General features: G+C 42.3%; 2 protein-coding genes across 4 annotated transcripts in view; one reads left to right on the forward strand and one right to left on the reverse strand.

Annotated features, from left to right (window-relative positions):
• LOC126568811 (uncharacterized) overlaps positions 1-21,075 on the reverse strand; it is a 230,913-nt gene that overhangs the window by 83,060 nt on the left and 126,778 nt on the right. The gene's annotated exons all lie outside the window — the stretch shown is intronic.
• LOC126568763 (transcription initiation factor TFIID subunit 1-like) overlaps positions 1-21,075 on the forward strand; it is a 30,498-nt gene that overhangs the window by 8,081 nt on the left and 1,342 nt on the right. The window contains exons 2-6 of one of the 3 annotated variants that reach the window (XM_050225372.1): positions 2,765-2,788; positions 15,077-15,396; positions 15,855-16,168; positions 16,228-16,359; positions 17,850-20,501. In XM_050225372.1, the coding sequence (XP_050081329.1) occupies positions 2,765-2,788; positions 15,077-15,396; positions 15,855-16,168; positions 16,228-16,359; positions 17,850-20,501 (3,442 nt within the window). Of the gene's footprint in view, positions 1-2,764; positions 2,789-9,110; positions 9,645-15,076; positions 15,397-15,854; positions 16,169-16,227; positions 16,360-17,849; positions 20,502-21,075 lie in introns of those variants that run through there. The other 2 variants (XM_050225370.1, XM_050225371.1) reach the window with 2 other exon arrangements.

The raw sequence follows: 21,075 nt of genomic DNA on the forward strand, positions 1-21,075 counted from the left end.
CTATAGACTTTAAAGGATTTGAAATGTTTGGATTTCCTAAGCTAAACTGACGATGCAAAACTGTTATGCCTCGGCATCAACCTACGTAAATACGTAGTCTCCTTTTTTTTGTGCGACAGTGCTATATTGTTAGGAACCAGTTTTTTGAAATCGTTGTATTTTATTGTGACATAGTACGCGCGTGCTGTGTTGATTAAATTTGAAAAAACGACGAGAAATGCATATCGTCTTTAATCTGATCGCACGATCGAACGTCACGCAGCCGTTACATGTTTTCATTCGCTAATCTGTCTGTTCAGCTTCCAGTGCAGAATTCTTACGACACGACAACCACAACTAATGGTTCTAATTATTAGTCGTTTGTTTAGTCGGCTGATCGAAGTTTAAATGCGTCTGCTGACGTGCTGAGTTTAATCGAGTGATCGAGTAACAAGTTCGTCACGTCGTCGTCGTCAAGGCGTTGGTCAGTGGAACGAGCTGGCCGACAACGTACAGCAGAGCAGAGCCTCCGGGGGCATTAGGCTCTCGCACGCTGAAAGGTGCGGTGTCGGCAAGCTTTTGATCGTTTTGTAACTGCTCACAGACGACGCAGTAAACGCCTTGTGAGACAGCTTGCCGTGTTGGGTGGGCCTCAGTTTCGGATTATGCTTGCATTAACCGACATGAACCGAGACAGCTGGAAGTGGAAGTTTTACGGCGCGTAATGTCAAGGTTAAGTCACCGAAGCATGTGGAAATTTACGTTGTTTTTTTTTTAAAGTAAACAAATGAGTAAACAGTGAACCAAACACTATTTAAATATGAAGCCTAATTTTACCAACATTAGGGTATAATAACATGGGGATGATTGCACAAAAACGGCTTATAGAAAAAATATGTGGCTCCATTCGCAGAACTGATCGAAGTCACTAGGCAATACAATTTATAGTGTAAAATAACAAGTAGGAAAAGATCTGCTGCAGCCTCATCTAGATAATCGTTGAACAGAATAACAAACAATTTAAGGATGTTGCCAACATTGGTTATGTAGAAAAATTGAATCATTAAAACAATCTCTCGACGGAATAACTCTCTAAAAAATGTAATACATTAACACACGGCCGCGCTAAAGCAAACGTTAGAAAAGCGAAAATCTTAATGTTTAACAAAGTTTACTGTTCGGAGGTGGCGCATCGCGTAGAAGTATTTCCGGTCGCACGCACTGATTGATGGAGTTTTGAAGAAGAAAGATTGACTTTTCCTTCCACTTTATGTTTGCAGGTTGTTGGTTTCCCAAAGGGACATTGCATTTATTTAGATTTCGAACGAAAGTTTGGTTATTTTTAAACTTACCAATTCTGCCATGCTTATTCTCATCTTGCTTAGATGAATAATAGCTATGGTGGTGTAAATTGTCAACTAAATTAAAGGCTATGTCAAGCGCATAGGAGAACGGAGGGAAATAAAACACATCTCAGAAGTAGGTTAATTCTCTTTATTTAAAAGGTTACTTGTTTGCCATTGAAAATTGTTGAGCTCAATTATGAAGCAATAATTTTAATTTTAAAAACATTACCATTGCAGATAATGGCGGCTTGCACTGCTTGTGCGTTAAATTGCAATGCCCGTTCAAGACATCGCATGTCACAGCAATTGCAGTTTGTGCTGGGTCCGGTATGCATCGTTTACCGTAATGCCCCGAGCCGTAGTAGAGTCTTTGCATTTGCCTGCTTGTAACGTCTAGGTTTCCATAAACCAGCGTACTAGTGTGGTCTTTCTCTTGATACGACCTGTCTCGTGGCCTTCGATACGCCATTCTCGCGATACTATTTGTAGGCGGTTAATGAGCGGCAGTACCAGCGTATATGTGCCCTGTTTCCCGAGCCCTCAGCAAGCAGAAGCATCCGGTCCAATGGGTACAAGCGAAGTGTGCATCATTTCCGCCTACTCAATCACCGACATCGAATTGTCATCGCCGGCTTGGTGGAACTTTAAACCGTCCCTTGCCGAGCAAACGATCTGCTGCCTGCCCGGTGATTCGAAACAGTCGGTTAATGAGTCCTAAGATTGCGTTTTCGATGCACTCGCATGCTCCGTTGCTACCGGAGGCAATTCTATTTCGGGGTGTGCGCTGCTGCCTGTCTCTGCCGTCCGATAAAGCGGCGTTTGAAGTATACACGACGGCGACGGCGCGTGCACCTTCACTTTCCGTTTTTGCTGAGGTAACACACTGGGAAAAGTGCACCGTCTATACGGGATGGAGAAAGTGTCCTCCTCCTCTTGCGCAACGAGCAAAGCGTAAACAAAAAGTGACATTTTCTAGGGAGTTTGACGACGACTGTCACCAGAGACCTCCCGAGGACCCGGAATCCAATTAGTTCTTTCACGGGCCTACAAACTACGATGCGCTCTGGATGTCGAGCGCGCTGATTGCAACGGCATGACTAAAAATATCGAAACCCACCGCAATCTGATTGCTAGACGTAGAAGATGGTGGCGGAGGTTGAGGGTCGGGCCAGCGTGTCTCATCGTGATGGAGGCGCAACCGTTTGATGCTCGTAATTAGTCCAGCCAGCCGGCCTGTACCGCCTGGGTTACGGTGAAGCAGAGCGAAGGAGTTTCTGATATTTGGAATAGTTGAAATCAATTTTACATATTACTATGCTGTCAATAATACGCTACTTGGAGGACAAGATATTGAAAATCTCGTCAGTTCATTTATTTGATTAACATTTAATTGAACAGTACAATTGGATATTAATAATCTTTTTTTTTTCTTTTTACAGATCGCTTCGAAGGCAGCTGGTCAGGTAGAGTGTTCGATAGCTTAAGAACAATAGTCTATTTCAATATCCAACGTGCAATTATGACAACACAAACTAAAGCTTTGGTTTTTTTATGAGTTTGTTCTTATAAAACCATGTGTTTACTACTTACGGAAGCGGTAAAAACACCAGAACGTCGTCACGTGACTCATAAACACGACATAAAATCTGGCTAAGCGACGTATGCACCAACCGGTTGGCCACCGGGAAATATAGAGCGCGTACGATTGCAGTTAGACAACGCACTCAGAAATTATAAATAGTACCCCAAGACGATCCCTTTACGATCACTTGCTGCTTGAATTAGATTAAAATTGTGTGCACAAACCTTAAAGTTGAGTGAGCAAAAGTAGGTCTCAATCCGGTTTGATATTTATAGACAATTTGTGATGTCTTCTCATCACTGCCGTCCGTGGTAAGCGGCAAACGTTTCATCCAGTGCGTATTAGCCTCCGCAAAGGGTATATAAAGGTACAGCGAACCGATTAAAGGTTGCCACGTGAGCTTCTTGCATGGTCAATGGCTGTACGTGAGGTGCGTGTGATCCATTTCGTAATGCGACGCCATTTCCGGTAAGCGGACGATCGTGTGAGCTACCACGGCTTCCTACATTGTTTCCGTTGCATCCTTTCTCTTACACCCATCGGGTACTGCTGGTTAGTATTTGCATAGTCACTGGGGCTGCAAATTGGCGAACGATTTTTTTCTCACCCCCGCACAAAATACACGCACCGAGCGCGGAAAAAAAACAGTAGGAAAGACTGTAAGAAAGTGAGAAAAATGGGGCCTTCAACCTGAGGACGCCGCGTCACCCTTACGCTATCATTAGGCGCTTTGCCAACGAAGAGAGCCTATCAATCGTTCACATCAAATCAGATCCGGGCGTCGCGTCTGGAGTTGGTAAAAATGGTGGGAAATGTATTTCGGGCCAACGAAACGAAAGCGCCAAGGCTTTGGTAAACTTTCGCTACTTCCATCGTGCCGTAACCGATCATCGTCCGCGCGAGGTAAGGTACGGTTAGCCGTAGCCTCGTCTTTCGTGAGAAGCGATTCTTTTTTCCCTTCTCCCTTAACCAACGGAACTCACTTCAGTTGCCTTGGCACAGGGTTTGTAAATATTTGCAAATGACGTTCTCCGGTGAACTCTTGAACCTGCTGCACTAGCCATTAAGCAGATTGTTTATCATCCGGAGGCACGGAGACTTTCTATTGTAGCAGCTTTTGTAACGAGGTTTCTTGTGGAGACGGTCTTGTTTTGTTGCATGAAGTGTGGATTGCTACTAAATGCCGATAATTGCGTTACATGCTCTAGACGCTGCGAGAGGTCACCCTGCGCCTTGCGATCTTGCGTTGGTTCTTGCATCCGTTGTTTTTGTAGCAATAGACGAAGGAAAAAAAAACTGATCATTTCCACGATGTGTGGTAGTGTGGTCTTGTTTAGGAGGAGGGGAGAACACTGCCAGGGTAATGTCGACATTACAACACCGTTAGCATAGACAGCGACCGGTACAAGTGACAAGATGGGAAAACAAACAGCGAAGAATAACCTGCGCTCTGCATCAAACATCCGCCCAGCATGTTGTACGCGTGCTTCAATGCAAATTAATTTGGTACGAACGGAAGAACATATGTTCTTGGAAGGATGATGATTTGTATTCGGTAGTGAGGTACATCATTCGTTTGTTGGTAGAAGTAGAACGACTGAAGAAGTGGAAAAAGATTGAATTTATGCAGGATTCGTGGAGCTAATGCTAACGAAATTTACCATGAAAAAGAAGCTTAATTCATAAATAAGGTGCACATAAATTATTTGCTTTTACCGGTTTATTTAGTAAAAATCAACTTGAGAATGTTTAAAAACAATTTTCTTTTTAAAAGAGGCATTTTATAATTTTTCAATCAAATAGAATACAATACATACCAATGATTTATATTCTCCAAAGCAAGAACGTAACTGATATCGGTTCAATTCCCGCTAGAGGAGCAATTGCAGGGTAGAACAATTTGTTTGAACCCTCGATGTACGAATGTGCCTTGGACGGTACTTACCTTTTTGCTTCTCCCAGTTATTTACTAAAAGGCAAGGCTACTTACCACACTTGATAAGAATCCATACAAATTGTTTCTGTTTTGTGTTTAGCTTCATCCATTCGAAGCTATGATTGAAAAGCTGCTTAGAGCATTAGTTCGTCATTGGAATGAGCCCAGTTTATTGTACATGTTGCTTCTCCCTGACCCTAGCGGGCGTTGGACGTGAAGTCGTTTCGTTGAACGAAACATCCATCTTCCATAAGTTATGCAAAATACAGCGAGCCACAAATTGTGCAACAGACCTTCGCTAATGCACAGACTTCTTTTATGGCACATACCCAATGAATGGTACGTCCACTTTTGTGGCATCCCGCACGATCTCCATATCGGATCGGTAAAGATTTGCAATCTATAAGTTATGTGTTCCGCTTTCCGGACACCGGTCGGCTACTACCAGCTATAGCATCGATAGTGGGGTAATGCTGGCCCGTTTGGATTTTACCACAAAAGAGTGTCTTGGTGTCGCGGGAAACCAATGTACAGTAAATCATTGAAGCGTGTGTGGAAAATGATTTTATTTCTTGTACCATTATACGGTTGAAAATTATCGAAAGAGATACAGAGAGAGAGAGAGAGAGAGAGAGAAGGAGGGAAGCCTAATAGTGGATACGAAACAACAGTGTTCGTAGTGTGTTGTTACTATTGACGAAAGGACGCCTCCACAAATCCGATATTATTGCACTGACACCGTTGTTGTTCTATTTCTGCCTCTACTCTCGATTGTATTCCTCGCGATATACAATTGCCCTTTCCCTAAGGCCCGGGGTAGATAGGCGCTTATATGTGTGTGGGAGCCTACGGAAAGTATGGCATTGTGTAGAAAATACGGGTTCTAGAATTTCTTGTTTTGCCCTTTTTTTCTCGTATCTCCAATACGCGGGAAGAACGGCAAACTTAAAGAGAGACAGACAGTTGAAAATCAAAACACAACATAAACAAACGAAGCGCAACTTACAGCAAACTGCATCCGAGAATGCTGAAGTGGCGGACCCACGCGGCCAGTAGACGAACGCGTGAGTAAACGCGTTATAAAAATAAAACGACATCTTCAACGGGGGAGTACTGAGCTCTGCGATTTCCACTAGAACCCGAACCCAAACCCGTGTGGTGTGACGACGATGATGCAAAGACATTTCGAGTCACAGTTTGTGATGCTTGGGAAGAAGTGAAACCTAGATTATGTCCGGGCTGGTCGTCGATTCTCGACTTATTCGTAACGAGGTGTAATCTGATTTGTTTAACATTATTGAATTGTTTATACAGCACCAAACTATGCTCAGTTGACACATGTCTTATATACGTATTGGGAAAATGAAGCTAAGCGGCTGCGTTGAAACCTTTAAAGCAAAGTTTGAATGTTTGAACATCATTTTTATTCGCATCTTGAGCCATTCTGACGCACCGTGTTTCGATGTGTCTCGAAATGGCATCGCCTACGTACGGAGCGATTTCAGCTGAGAGGACAGCACAGAAACTCAAACCAGACAAGGGGTTGGCAGGAATGGGTGTTACGCGAGTGTTTTATTTACATCACTCAACCGTATAGCGATGCAAGCCGGAGTTGTGTGAAGATGATCGTGCCAGCGGAGCGTCAGCTTTAAAGACGCCTGTGAAACGGTTCCTAATCTCATCACATATTCTCATGTTTCTTGCATTAACGAGCGAGAACATCGGGTGCCAGTGTTTCTCATTGAACATGTTTGCCAATTGCGGTAGCCATCTTTTACACGCTACGGAACGTGACCATGTATCTAGAGTTCAGATACTCCTGCAATTAGTTTTTTTTTTCTGCAAAGTACTTCTCTAGAGGCATCAATTGTTCCTGTAATTTGCCTGTAACCATACATAAAATGTAGCCTAACCTATTGATCGATCATAACACACTTTTTAACGTACTTTATTGTATTATTCATTAACGGAAATGTTTAACGGAATGATTAAAAAACATACACACACTTTGCCCAACTTCTTCCCAAACACCGTTAGCGTCGACTTCGAAGATGATCGTTGGAAGAAGCCCTATGGCCCCCGAGAAACTCTTTATTTTTGCCGGTTGCTCGTCGAGAGATTCCTCAAGACAAGCGGTGTGTATATGCAATCTCCCCACAAAACGCTGAGTTCCACCAAAAGCGATACCGCCAAAGAGAGCGCCCTTTTTTTTTTTCGTCGGCGATGCACGCAATGCGAGCGCGTCCGGAGAGCCCCCGGCCAAGATGAGTTGTCTCGCTAGCCGACGAATTTAGTAGCATCGCGACTTCTACGGCATCAAGATCAGCGATAGAAACAGGAGCGGTCCAGTAACCGAAGCAACAGCTGCGGCCTATTACACTTACATGGCTTTGATGAGCCGGTGTCGCACGCAAACGTTTGTATGTTTCTCGTGATTAAAGTGCTTGTGAGTTCTAGCTGGATCGTGAAGCAAGATCGATAGACCGTGATTTACATTCACTCGGGACCGAGTGCCAGTGCCAGTGCCAACAATAGTAAAACCATTTTGCATGGCGATGATAGTGAAATGATCAACCTATTCAATTTGCCGTGAGTAATGTGTTGCTCAGGAAGTGCTGATGGAAAGTGCATTAAGATAGCGATGTAGTCACTCTCTTGATTTGAATGTCACTTCAACCGGGAAGGGGGTGTTTCGGAAGGCCGAGTGCCTTTGATGTAATCGGTGTAAAAAGGTGGCAATATGTTTGCAATTTGACGCATGGTAATTGAAGGTGGGAAATGGCGTGAACCTTAGTGTTGATTGAATGGTGGTTGCAGAAAGGTATCCAATTTCTCCGCCGGGTTATTTAACTTTGGGTACAACTGTGTGAGAACGGTAGAGTGAAACGTGGCATTTACATAGGAATAGCATCCGGGAGATTAAATTTCCCAAAAGCCGCTCATCAAAGAGCAGGCTTAACTTGTGCAACAATGTTCCCCGCACATAATGATCCACGTGTGTTTCTCGAGTGCGTGAGTTCTGTCTGTGTGTTTGTGTATGATTTGAAGGAAAATGTATGTGAGGAAGCATACATTTGTGGATAACGTAGCGAAGGTTCATGACATCCGAGTGATGAATGATCGTTGGCTTAAGTTAATTCTCATGCACATTTGATTGCTGAACGTTTTTCAAGCTCTGAAGAGTTAGTGATATTGTTTCTCATACATCAACGGGCTGATCATGGATGTGTGCTCTAAAATTCCTGGGTTTCCATTAGGTTTGTTTTAAAGTTTGGCCAAGGCTTCGTGGCAGAAGCTGACTATTCCAACGAACAGAGAGCGTCTATTTACAGTACATTCCCAAAACATATTAAAAAAGCACACCATTAGTGGAATAATCAATCTGTATTTAAAAATTTTCTTATTTTTTGTTAGTCGATTGAATGCTATTCCTTAGTTTAGAAACCGTTGTTTCACACACATATGAAAAGTATGACAATTTCAATGCTTTCTAACATCTTTTACTCGCCTAATGGACACACGAAAGGAAACGAAAATATCTATTAGCCTACCTACACCGCAAAAACCTATAAGGAAATTGATCGAAAATGTGCTTTGGCGTTTCGGACGATGGTTCGCTCTTTAGCTCCAAATAGGTGATGGCTGATTGGTACAATAGTGAGGCGGGGGAATTTCTATCCGCTTCCGAAATAAAACAACGGCAAAAAATGAAGGGAAAAATGAGCTAAAAGTAAAGGGAAACTATCGGTTTCGTTGAACTTTGTTGATGGTAGTAGCGAGCAAACGTTTGTAAATATATATACGGTAAAAGGAAATAACAACACGAACCCATGTTTGTGAAAAAAGAAGCAGTCAATTATCAGCCTATTGGCGGTGACAGGTGTGTAAGAGTGTGTCCCGCAAGCGACAACTGTACGCTTCTTGAGTTCTGGTCTTTTAATTAGGCGAGAAGGCATTGGGAAGGCGTTGAGCAATGTCGAATTATCTGTTAAATTAGTTGAAAGTGAAGTTGTTGAAGGGTTTTTGATAAAGACCTTCTCATCTCCCAGCAAAGGTTAATGAGATAAGCGACAGGAAGATGGCACAAAGATGAAAAGAAAGTGAAATTTTCCTCAGATTTTGGGACACTTCATCTCACAGTAAATCTCACGGAGATTAATGAGATTTTTCTTTATTTTGTTTAAAGTCATCCTGCGTTAACGGTGCGAGTTAGTGTGTGTGTGTTGTAGTTTCAGATTATTTTTTATCTGATCAGTGAAGGTTGTGAAAAGTGCTTCAAATTTTACTGTCAACATGTGGAACAAATTGTTCAAAAGTAAATCGAAATCATCAAAGAATCTTTCCAACCGCTCGTGCTCCACTGGATTGGAAGAGCGGGCACCAAATCCCGGACCGTCCAAATCTACCGCAAATGGGCTAAATCTTGTGGCCCAGTACGAGCAGTATGGCAGCAGTTTTGGTGAAATGCCCGAGCCCGTGCGTATGCGAGTTCGTTCGGATGCACACGATCCCGATGCACTGGATCTGGCCAGCACCACGAACCATCGCGATTCGATCGGTGTTGAAATGTGTGGCATTCCGATGCGTCGGTCGAAGTTATCTAGTGCATTTAAAAGTTTGAGCTTGAAGCGAAGTGCTTCGAAAAGTCGGCTCAAATTGGCTACTAATCAGCTGGAAGCAACCGAAGGGCCCGGTACGACGGTAGTTACGGTCGACACTGATGGAGCAGACAAGAAGAATCTTACCGACTACGAGATCCTAAGTGCCGGCAAACGGGCATCACTGAGGCCGTGTAAATCAGGTATGTCCCGTGGGGGTAATGGAAATGTTCCGTGGCGGCAGCAGTGGCGCGAGCTTTCCACAAGAAATTGCACATTGAAGGAGTGAATTGAAAAAATATTAATGGTCGCGTATGGTAAACCATACGGTGCTCCCGCGTCAGAAAGTAACTGGCTTTTATGGTTGGAGAAAGCTCGCTCTATCGGTTTTAAAATTCATCAATCATTCGATAATCGCCACTGGGCTTAATTAGGTTGGTTCGGTAATTAGAAACACAAAATAATATGACTGGTGTTAATTTATGTAGATATTCCAATTCCTTGCCCTTAGACGCTTTGTAGGCTTTATGCGCATTGGTATTAAAAATTATTAATTTGACAAAAAGATTATAATTATTCTAAACTTTATTGACGTAAAAATAATGAGAAGAGGAATTGCAAAACAAAAAATATGTACCCTAAATAAGTAAATAAATATGGATTTTATCTGCTGAGGAACATTTATCTTTGATACAGTACATATGACTATAAGTCTTTTTCTTGGCTTAACGACCTGCTAAGGCGTGCCGGCTACCAAACTTAATGGTTCTGGATAGGGTTCCAACTGGCGTCGCTATTACCTTGGCGGTCCAATGGCCGCCCCTTTAAGTAAGATACTGCAATCACGATAGGTCAAAGCCTTAGTAAACGTAAAGCAATAACGGTAGCGTCAACTCTCAGCTCTTGAAAACTTTAACGCCAATTTTGTAAATTTGTTCACTGAGCTTTTTCCTTCACCTCAACTCGTTAACAGCAAAGTAAAACATACCCGTAAGGAAATGATCCATAAAAAAATCTTATAAAATTACCAACTCCACGGAGGGGTTGACTACAATGCGATCCTTTATAGAGGCAGTCTTGCGCATACTTTAATCTTACCGCCACTCGGTCGGTGGCGTCAGTGTTTGCGCTATCGATGGACACCAACGCGGCGTGCACATGGCGTATGTTCGTGAATGTAGTTTCTTTTAACCGAATCACTATTTGCCAAGGTGAAAAACCTCACGAACCAGCTGTAAGTGTACTCCCGGCGAAGACAGGGGGTGGAAGCCATTGAAGGAAATGGGTCAGTAAAAAATTATATGAAGATAAATCAATCCACTGTGCTCACGCACGAATAAGTACGAAGCGGACGAAAATGTGTTGTTGGCACCCCGCAGCCCAGTAAAGGGTGCATGAAGAAATTAAACCCAACATGGTGTGTCCGATTCAAAACTCGCCCGTGTAGCATGGTGGACTCCTGGAGTGATAAAAAAACATCCGTCATTTGAGCCTCCTAAACATGATGCGGAGGCCATATGGCACGGCTTACGTCGGTAAATTCGACAAGTATAGGAGCGTCGCGGATCGGCCACAGCTGCCAAAAAGCTCCCAGCGTCTTGCATATCAGTACGACCATTGAACCAGGGCAACCTCAAGGTTATCCTTTGCTACAGGTTCGGTTGTGATGAATGGAAGACAAGCAAGGAAGGAAGCAATGTTTCACAACAGAATGCGAATCGTAAATGAAGCGCGGCATCGAAAGTAAGCATTGGCAACTTAATTGTGAAATATAATGTAATGAAAATACTTTGATAAGGAAGAAAAATAATGCCCAACAGGTTTCGGATTGGGATTTCGCGCACACAGGTGGGCACTGCTGCTGTGCCGGTGAAACAACAAACCTGCTTGAATGTTGTTTTTTTGCCAAAACGGCTCATATCAGATATTCATGAATTTTGAAAACCACAACATGGACATCTTAAATGATCATTTCATCAGCGTTTAACCGGTTTGTTTTGGATAAAATCATCTATAATGACATGCGAGAGGGAGTGATTATTATTTTGTTTTTCTGAGCGACTGGAAGATAACATTTAATCCGTTTGTCGATTAAGGTTCATCAGAATTTATTATTTTATTATGGCAGTTCTTGAGTTGCAGGTTTCATTGGAACCGTTCAGAAATGAATTAATAGTTTCGCTCGTTTCCATTCGATGGAGTTTAGGGACCTAAATCCATATCGCAGATGGCATTTAGCTTCGCAACAATCTGTTATCTTTATTTTGTTCATTCGCTCTACATAAAACCAGCATTTGTTACGATTGCTACGCAATAGGTGTTTTGATCAATCGTGTACGATAGTGTTGATCGTGTTGGAAAAACTCGTTATAGAAATAGACCACTTGTAGGCGAAATGACCTTACAGAAATGATGACTAAGTGATATTAGAGAATCTTTAAGTTAATTTGGTTTGTGTGCAGCGTCTGGATAAATTGCTTGAACTCACTTTAGTAGTTAGGTGTCTCCCACCGTGCAGAATGTTAAATATCTCTAGTATGATTTAAGAATCGGTTTTTTTGCGGTTCATTACATTCGGCTGGTGTAACCGGTTTGCGGGACAACATCCAAACGCTGTAAAGTTGTCGTACCCATAATGCTTGCAGCATCTGCAAGCTCTGGCTGCAAAAAACAAAAACTCCTCAATCGACGAATCACGTAGATATCCTTTTATGATTGAACACCATGTGTACCATTTTTGTAGCATTAAACATAACCAGCTTTGTATCTCCTTCACTCCTTACTAAAGTAACATTTAAACCATCAGTAAGCGAAAGAGCTGGCGACACATGATTACGGATTTCATGAGCTCCTTCTACTGCACACCAAAGAAAAGAGATGACAAATATCGATCGCTGAACGATAAGAGGAGTGCGTCGAATGGCAGAAACCTGCAGCATTGGTAAACTAGTTTTCGGCAGTGGCATGCCGAATTCAGTGGTGTGCTCATGTCCAGCTCACGACGGATGCTGAAGCGTTTAGAGCTCTCGAGTTGGATTGGTTAAGTCTTTCAATTCTGTGGTGCACCAGTATGGAAACAATCAAACGTTGTGTCTAGTGAACAGTGATGAGTGACGTGATGAGTCTTTCTTCTGAGTGAAGTCATTCTTGCAGAATAATGGTCTATGTTTACAGTGTGTTGTGCGCCCTTTAAACAATGCAATTGTTTAGAAGCGGCTAGAAGTTCGATAAATGGTTAATAAGAGTGAATTAGGTTTGTACGATTGTTGGGTCCAATGGTACTATCGAACAAAAGGAAGGGGGGACAGTCAGGCAACGTTTAGATATTGAAGTTATTAAACATTTAGCCACTACTTTTGTCAGTCAGATAGAATTCTCGAAATGGTATGACACGAGAAAATTACTTTCGTTCATTCGATGACTTCATTCCAGCCGATAATTCGAATTGAGTTTTGCTAGTCGTCGTACGTTCGAATCATGCAGCTTTGTGTCGTGAATTGATTGTACATGTGAAATGACACCAACGCCAAAAACGTAAATGGGGATTAACTAATACAGTATCGTTCTGTCTGTGGGGTGGGAGGGTGATTGAATGGGGTGCAATATTAACTACAGTCATTTGATCTTTGGCCTGAGCAAAAAAAAAAAAAACGGAAAGATGAACATAAACGTGTCTGATATTCCATCGCAATAAACACTCTTGACTCTTCGCTAAACGCTCCGTTCGAGGATGTGACAGTTAAACTAAATTCTAAATGCACCACAATCATCCAGTCTAACAAACTACCTATGCAGTTCCATACTGGGAAAGAAGAATTGGAAATAAACTTCTTTTTCTATTGATAACGTGGAGCCCTATGATGTCATCGTGTAAATATACGTCGAAACAATCGCTCATGTTAACACGAATCGGGCTTGAAAGATGATGAAAGCGTAAACAATAATAATCCCTTAAACTTCAACCACACATTGAAACATGTTGGGCCGAAGGCGAAGGCGTGTGATAAACTAAAGAGCAAGTGTGTTTCACACTTTGTGAACAACGGCAAAAAATACAGTATTGTACACATGGTGTATAAATTAAGTGGAAGCCTAGACATGTGACCCAGTCGCTTTGAATGCGTGAGCACGTGTCGAGAAAATACGTAGCGCTAACGTTGGTATGTTTATTGCAACGGCTGAGTCTGTTCAAATGAGGCCTAACGAATGCAAATCAATTGCTTTTATTGTAGCGATCTAAACTTTGCAAGAGTGATCGGCGAACAGAAGTGAGTTTAGCTAAGCCAGTGTTACCTTTAAGTAAAATTTTCTTAATTTTGATATTGAACTGTTAAAGTGTGCGTTATTAACGTGGATAGCAGTTCGTGGAGCCTGGTCAAAATAAATTTACGGTTTGCATTTTTCATTGAGCGGTTTACTGACCTTAATCTCAATAGTTTTATATCATATAGATACCATATATGAGACAATACGGCATTGGACCGTCATAATCAATTGTAAATAAGATACCATATATGAGGGTAAGGTTATAAATTTAATAGTCTTGATCGGAACTTAGTTCCTGCGTAGGTTGAGGGTACTGAATTGGAGTAGTGAATTTATGCTACAAAATTAGAGCATAAAAATTTTTGCAGCTAAATGCTGAATGTAATATATAAAATATCAGAAGAAATGCATTTCATATCTAGCAAATGCAATAAATACATCGACGACTTTCATTAAATAGAGCATGAAGATAACCATTTTAACTTATCTGCTGTTCACATATATTCGTTAATCCAGGTATTACGACGGGTGGAAACGCTATTAATGAATGGCGTAAATCGGCTTGCTTATCGAAACGAAACTAAAAGTACTGATTAAATTATGTCACCATAACACTACCATGAGATACCATTACCCTCCATTGTACCTACCATTACGTAGAATAGTTTTAGAAACAGCAACAAAAACAAAACGAAAATAATTAATCATAATCAGTAACTTGCAGGGAGATCATTTCTGGAAGTGAATGGCTTAAGTAATTAAAACTTCAACAACAAAACGAAGCTGGTAGCTTGATCTCTAAATCGAAGTCGCTATGAACGACCGGTTTCCGTGGTGGACCATGCTACTATATTTACTTGGTCTCCCACAGGCGGCTGTCGGAAATACGACAGGCATCAGATGGCAGTATCTTGTCTTTGATTGAAACTGCACGATATCAAATAGCCTACGTCTTTGTGCTCAGTTGCTGTAACAGATGGACAGGCAGAGCGAGACCACCGATGTTCGGACACGGCTGAGTGATGTTTTAATCATTCGCGCTTGTTGGTTGGTGGTTGATATGATTAATAATTCTACTAACAGTACTGAACGTAGTTCACGCCGATTTAAGAGGATGAAACATCATACTCTAAGGAAAATAAACAGGGAATTCGACGACCAGGAGCACGCTGTACAAGATCGTTAAAGATTATCAGAGCTGCTCGATCGGGATATAGTGGACACAGCTTACAACTTTGTTCTTTCCAGCTACTGAAAAATCGTATGAATTTCTCAATAGTTTAATATTCATGCAGCCTTTTTACTTAAATTTATTGATCGAACAGTGAGTTGAACACATTTTCATACGCCATTTTTGTTATATTTTCAGATAATAATCTCAACGAAAAACAGCAGTACACAGAGGTTGAAAAGGAAGAGCCTGTCTACATTGAGGAATGCAAGTCTTACGAAACGTTCGACCCACCGTACGAATCTCCGCCGAACCTTGAACTGCAACCGTGCCCCATATGTTCGAGGAAGTTTGCACCAGCATCGCTGCACAAACATACCAGCATTTGTGAGCGGGTTCAAACGAAAAAACGAAAACCTTTCGATTCATCGCGTCAGCGAAGGGAAGGTACCGAGCTTGCGTCTTACTTGCCGAAAAATTTTGGACTCCCACAAAAGACGGTAAGCTCCTCAAATGAGGTGAGTTTTTGCGTTTTCCATGCTTGTTGTTGCCATATGCCAAAGAAAACATAAACTCTTGGGTAAATTAAAACTGAACTCCAGTTAAGTATTCGTACGAGTGACCGGAATGAAATGTATGTAGCTGAATAATGCAAAGCCACACAAAAAACAATTATTCGCATCGTATCGTAAAATCAATTCATCGTTTTTCATACTGTTCTGGTAATAGTTTTGGTAATAATCTTATCCTAATGCCATTTTTCATTCGCATGTTGTGTGTTGCATTTGTTTGCTAATTTTGTAATCGCGACTTTCTGTACAGAAATTTCAAATTGAATTGAAATTTTTTAACATGCATCATCAAACCAAGAATTAGTTTATTTTGTTTCATTTGTTTTCTACTAAAATCAATGGATTATTAATTTTGAAAAGCACATAAGTACGATGATATATTAACTATTTTTTGTATATTTCAGGCAATACCCGTTCGTAAATTAAGCCTAAGCAAAACCCCTACATTTGAGCGCAAAGAATTCACCTCTTCAACGATGTCCACCTCAATGCCGAGTGCTGCGAGTACGCCAAAGCCGGTATTAAAGCGTAGCATGTCGCAACAGAACGAACCGTGTCCATACTGCGAACGATGCTTCGGTATGAAAGCATACGATCGCCATGTAGAGTGGTGTCGCGAGAAAGCGCTGCTGAACAGAAATGTCAACAACAACCAAAGCATATCAGCAGCGAAGGAAAGGCTTCAGGCTAGAATTCAGTACAAAGCACCACAAATTCGGTAAGCAAGAGTGAATAGAAACATGATTTGCATGATCAACTGTGGCGTACGCATTTCAGATCGAAACGAGCCTTAAATCGAGAGAAATATTCCGGAAGTTTGAGCTGCGGTGGTTCAACGAACAGTCTTGCCGAGCTAGATTTGCACATGCCGCGTCACAATTCGATGAGCTCATCCGTCTCAAGCGATAAGTAAGTTAGGATGCCCCGAATATGAATCATCAGCAAGTGCAAACATTTAAAAATTTAAACCATTTCGTAGCGTCTTGCCAAAAAGAAAAAAAAACTAATAATATAAAATTTACTAACTGATTTTTGATCTCATTTTTCACCGCTTTTCATTTATTCCAATTAATGCTGCATGTGTTTTTCTTTACCTTTGAACTTCCTTTGCCCGATACCACCGAACCCATCCATTCCTAGCAGAAAATTCCATCTGTCACCAAATTCATTGCAGCATAATTCCTTGGGGAACGTTCCTAGCCTCACCAAGGATCCAAAGATCATCAAACGCGAGGAAGCCAAAAAGGCCACGAAACGGACCAAGACATTAACACACAGTAGTGAACGACTGCCTAGCGATACAAACAATAATAACAACAGCAATAACAACACAATTAATAAGAACGGTAGAGTAGAACAGAACTACTGCAATCACAACAACCATAATAACAGCAACGCCTTCAACAACCGAAATGACGCCGGTTGCCGTACGCAGTTGAAAAATCTACTGAACCGTTCCACTGTAGACAGCAACGTGACGACGTACAACAAGCCGCACAAACTACGGACCGCCGAGCAGAGGGTTGAAAAGTTCGAAATCATTGGCCACAACCATAGCGAACGGATGACCCATCGACCGGTCATCGCGCAAACCGTACGATGTACTACGAGCAACAGGTTCGTTGGTCGTTTATCTGTCTCTATGGCCAGGGTTAACGATCGTGTGTGATTAGATCTAGCGTTCAGTGGGATTTCGCTAGACCACTCACTCTCTTCCATTGTTCACCGGGGCTAGAATTTGTAGTATTGATGGGTGTGTTTAGCTTGCTCTACTGAAAGATATTGCACAACCTCGTTGTATGTGAGATTGTTAAGAGAGTTCCTTTTTGCATCGTCAGCTGATATGACAACATAACGTGTGGGGGTGTAATGTAACGTTGAAACCTTATTGTTGCACTTAGAATTATTGAAACGCACCCTCCTCTGGTCCTGGATCAATAGAATGTTATGGGAAGATCATAACGATTTCTGCTTTAAAACAAGAAACGGTAATTTTAATTTATTTTTGGTTTTTAATCGTGTGGTTTTACTTTTGTTTTTTTTTACTAAATAAACACTCTTTGTTGGTTTTGTACGTACATAAGGACACGCGAAATTATTCACCGACGCCATCTTTAGGTGGACACTTAAACCGTTTTGTATGTGAAGTGTTTCATTAACTTTGTGCCAATTGCACTCACAATGCTACTCCACCAAACATGCTACCTAAACATTCAAAATAGACCATGCCACAAGACGGACGCTTCATTTCATTTATTCCTCATGCTTAAACATTAACATCTGCAAAAACAAATTTTGATTAACTTGTACAGTAACGTGGGTTTACCACACTATTGGATCCAATTCGAACTACGATTTTGTTTATTCTTTTTTCTTCCTTACACCCGTCTCGCTACCAGTGGATACAGCCCTGACCGGTACGATCCATTCCTGTCCGCTAGGCGACAGCTGGAGGAGTTGTTTTCTCCTACCACGTCGTTGATAAATGCCAGCACCGCCGGCACTACTACCAGCACCTCACGGCTCAATCAAATGAGCACCAGTGGTGGTATTCCATCCGATAAAGCGAGCAATGGTGGTGCATCGAAAAATGCGCACCACAATTCAAACTTCCGTCGAGCGTACTCCTTGCGAATGCCACGCAAGGTTTCTCGCCCGATGTATGTGGAGAAAGCCAAATCTAACATACAGAAGGGCATCACCGACGATGGACCGGTGTCGCCCAATTTCCTCAAATCCTCCGAGTACGACGAACTCCCGATCAAATCGACCTTTAATGCTCTGCAGATGGCGGAACCGAAACCGAAACTACGCGACTCCAGCACGGTGCGCAAGAATCTCAAACTCGATATCAAGGATCCAAACAATCCGGCCGGTGGTGAGATACCGCTGTCCAAGACGGATTCGTTAGCCGTATTTCTTAAGTACGAAAACGAGCTAGCATTCAGCGAAAAGGATATGAAAGACAAGAGCAACAGTCTCAGCAAACGGACGTCATCGTTAAGCGCCGAAGCGAGTCAACAGAAGCAGAAACAAGACCTGCTAAACATTGTTCAATCTTCGGTGAAAAGTAATGAATCTTCAGCAAATGATGAGGAACAACAAAAGACTGCGAAGCGAAGTATACAGCAACCAGCAGCGGAGGACGATACGGTTAAAAAGCATCCGCAAAAATTGGTTCCAATAAAGCTAGAACCAATCAACATCACTTACAGCAGTAATAATACGACCGAAGTCGCTAACACTAAACCGATGGTTATATCGCTGGACGCAATTATTGGAAAGCCTAGTATTACGAAACCTAAGGAACCACAAGTGGACAATGATAACCGTGCTGACAGCAGCTACATCGATCCAAAGCTTATAAACAAATGTGATAATTTACCGATAAATCTGGTCAAAGCTTCAACTAAGGGTGTAGATGATAGTTGCATCGGCAGCATGTCTGCGGAAGGGAAGAAACTCACACTAAAAACCTTGGAACCGAAACAGGAACGATCGGTTGCTCCGCCTCCACCACCACCGCGGGCCTCTATCGGTGTGGCACCGAAGCCACCGGAACGCACTCGTATCGAAACTAGTTTCGATTACAGCAAAGCTAACGACGGACCCAACAGCAGCAGTGCTGAAAGCAGCACAAGCGACCACAGTAGTCCCGCAGCAAGTCATTCCTCCAGCCCAGTGGATAATAGAATAAGCAAAAATAGTACAAACTGTGACAAACGACCACAGCTCAGCCGGCAAGATCGGGAAGATTCGGGATATCGCACCGGCCATGAGTCGGGAAATTCTGATGTCCAGGAGCAGCCGAGAAAATCTTCTATCACATCACCACCATTAAAGATTGGTGATAATTATATTCCCAAAAGTACGGTTGTGCAACCAACCTATAATATGACCAGGTTGAAATCACCATCTTCGTACCTGGCGAACCTTAACAACACACGATCACCTCCTTCAAGCAATACCGCACCGTCCACACCTTCGGTTTGCCGGGAAAGATCAGTCATATCTTCGGCGTTGGAGCAATTCGATGTTGATGAGTTTATGCAGTCGTTGGAGGATTTGCATCGACGCTCGCCAGTCAGCGCAAAAGAATATAAGCATTCATTGTTTACCCGTACCGACAGTAGTCGCCGTACAGTATCCAGCCACAGCGATCAAAGCAATGGCAAACGGAGTCATAGTCTCGATATTGGTGGTCATAGAGACCATGCCGTTGTTGTTAACTCAATGCACCACCACGTAAACAGTAATGAGAGTAGTGGCGTGCCACGAGTGGATATGTGTGTGCGGAATGGTAGCGGCACAGCCAGTAATAATAACAGTAGCAATAGTAGTAGTAGCTTTAGTAGTCCTAGCCATTACAGTAATAGCATCAACAACAGTAACACTTACTATAACAGCAAACCGATTAATACCCAAAATCCAAACAATCACAGCACCACTGCTGGCAATGGTCAGGAGCATTCAAAGGGTCCAGAAACCGTTCATCCGCCTATCCATCACCAACGGAGCAACATCACCCGTCGAAGGATGAGTGAAGATTCAGCTGCCATTTCGCTTCCCGCTGTACCAGCGTCAGATAACAATAATGGGTCCAGTGGTGGTACTTCCTTGTCGGGAATGCAGAACTTACCTAGCATTCATAGGCCCACAACAGCAGCAGACCCGTTGCAGAACGGAAGTAGTAAGAATGTGCAACAAACGGCACATCCCTACCACTCATCACCGAGTCCCGTAAATGGTAGGAAGAATAGCTACAACAGTAACAAATCATACCATGCTGCTAACCATACTGGCACATCATCATCAACTCCAACTTCGTCCCATCTAACCGGATACATGTACGAAGCACGGTACCCAACGGAATCGTTCGATCATCTCGAGCGCGATCTACTGAAAAGCGTACAGGAACTGAATCGGATGTGCGGTTCCTCGTCGTCCGTTTGTTCGATCGATTCCGAGGAATTGTACAGCGTCGAGGACTACCCGTTGAATAAGCGTTCGTCTGAACGATCGCAGGCCAGTGCTGATTCAGCGTATCGCAGGTAGGTGGCGTAACATCTTAACGGATTCTCATATTCATTCCCTCATGGCTTCCAAAAATAAAACTTTATTGCATGATAGCTAGCTAATTCTCACAATAATAGCTCTTGCATATGAACCAAAGCATCAATTTAACTAGCACTTTGATAAATATGAATTCTCTCTTCAAACTTTATAACGTGCCTGATGAAAAAGATGCCTTAACATATGCATTAAAACAGCGACAAAAATGTTCCGATTTTTTATGCGCTTACGCTGTCACTTGATGTTCAATGTATACTAATTGATTACATACTGCCAACATTTGAGATCATTATCTTTTAATTTACAATAGCTAGGACAAAAACTGTGGAAGTTCTTTGCGCTTCGATCAGTTCTTTCCGGGCCCGAGAAAAAGTCGACCGTTTTGTCACTTTTTCTGTCGGTCTGATACACCCTAGCAAATTTATATCAGATACTGATCTTTCTGGAACATTGAACAGAAGCTGCAGTTCACAATAATTGAAAAGGACATACGAATCACGTTTTATTTTTTACAGGCATTGAGCAGTATAATTTATAGCACAAAGAGCCACT

Source organism: Anopheles maculipalpis, chromosome 2RL (genome assembly GCF_943734695.1).
Source record: "Anopheles maculipalpis chromosome 2RL, idAnoMacuDA_375_x, whole genome shotgun sequence".
Taxonomy (NCBI): Eukaryota; Metazoa; Arthropoda; class Insecta; order Diptera; family Culicidae; genus Anopheles; species Anopheles maculipalpis.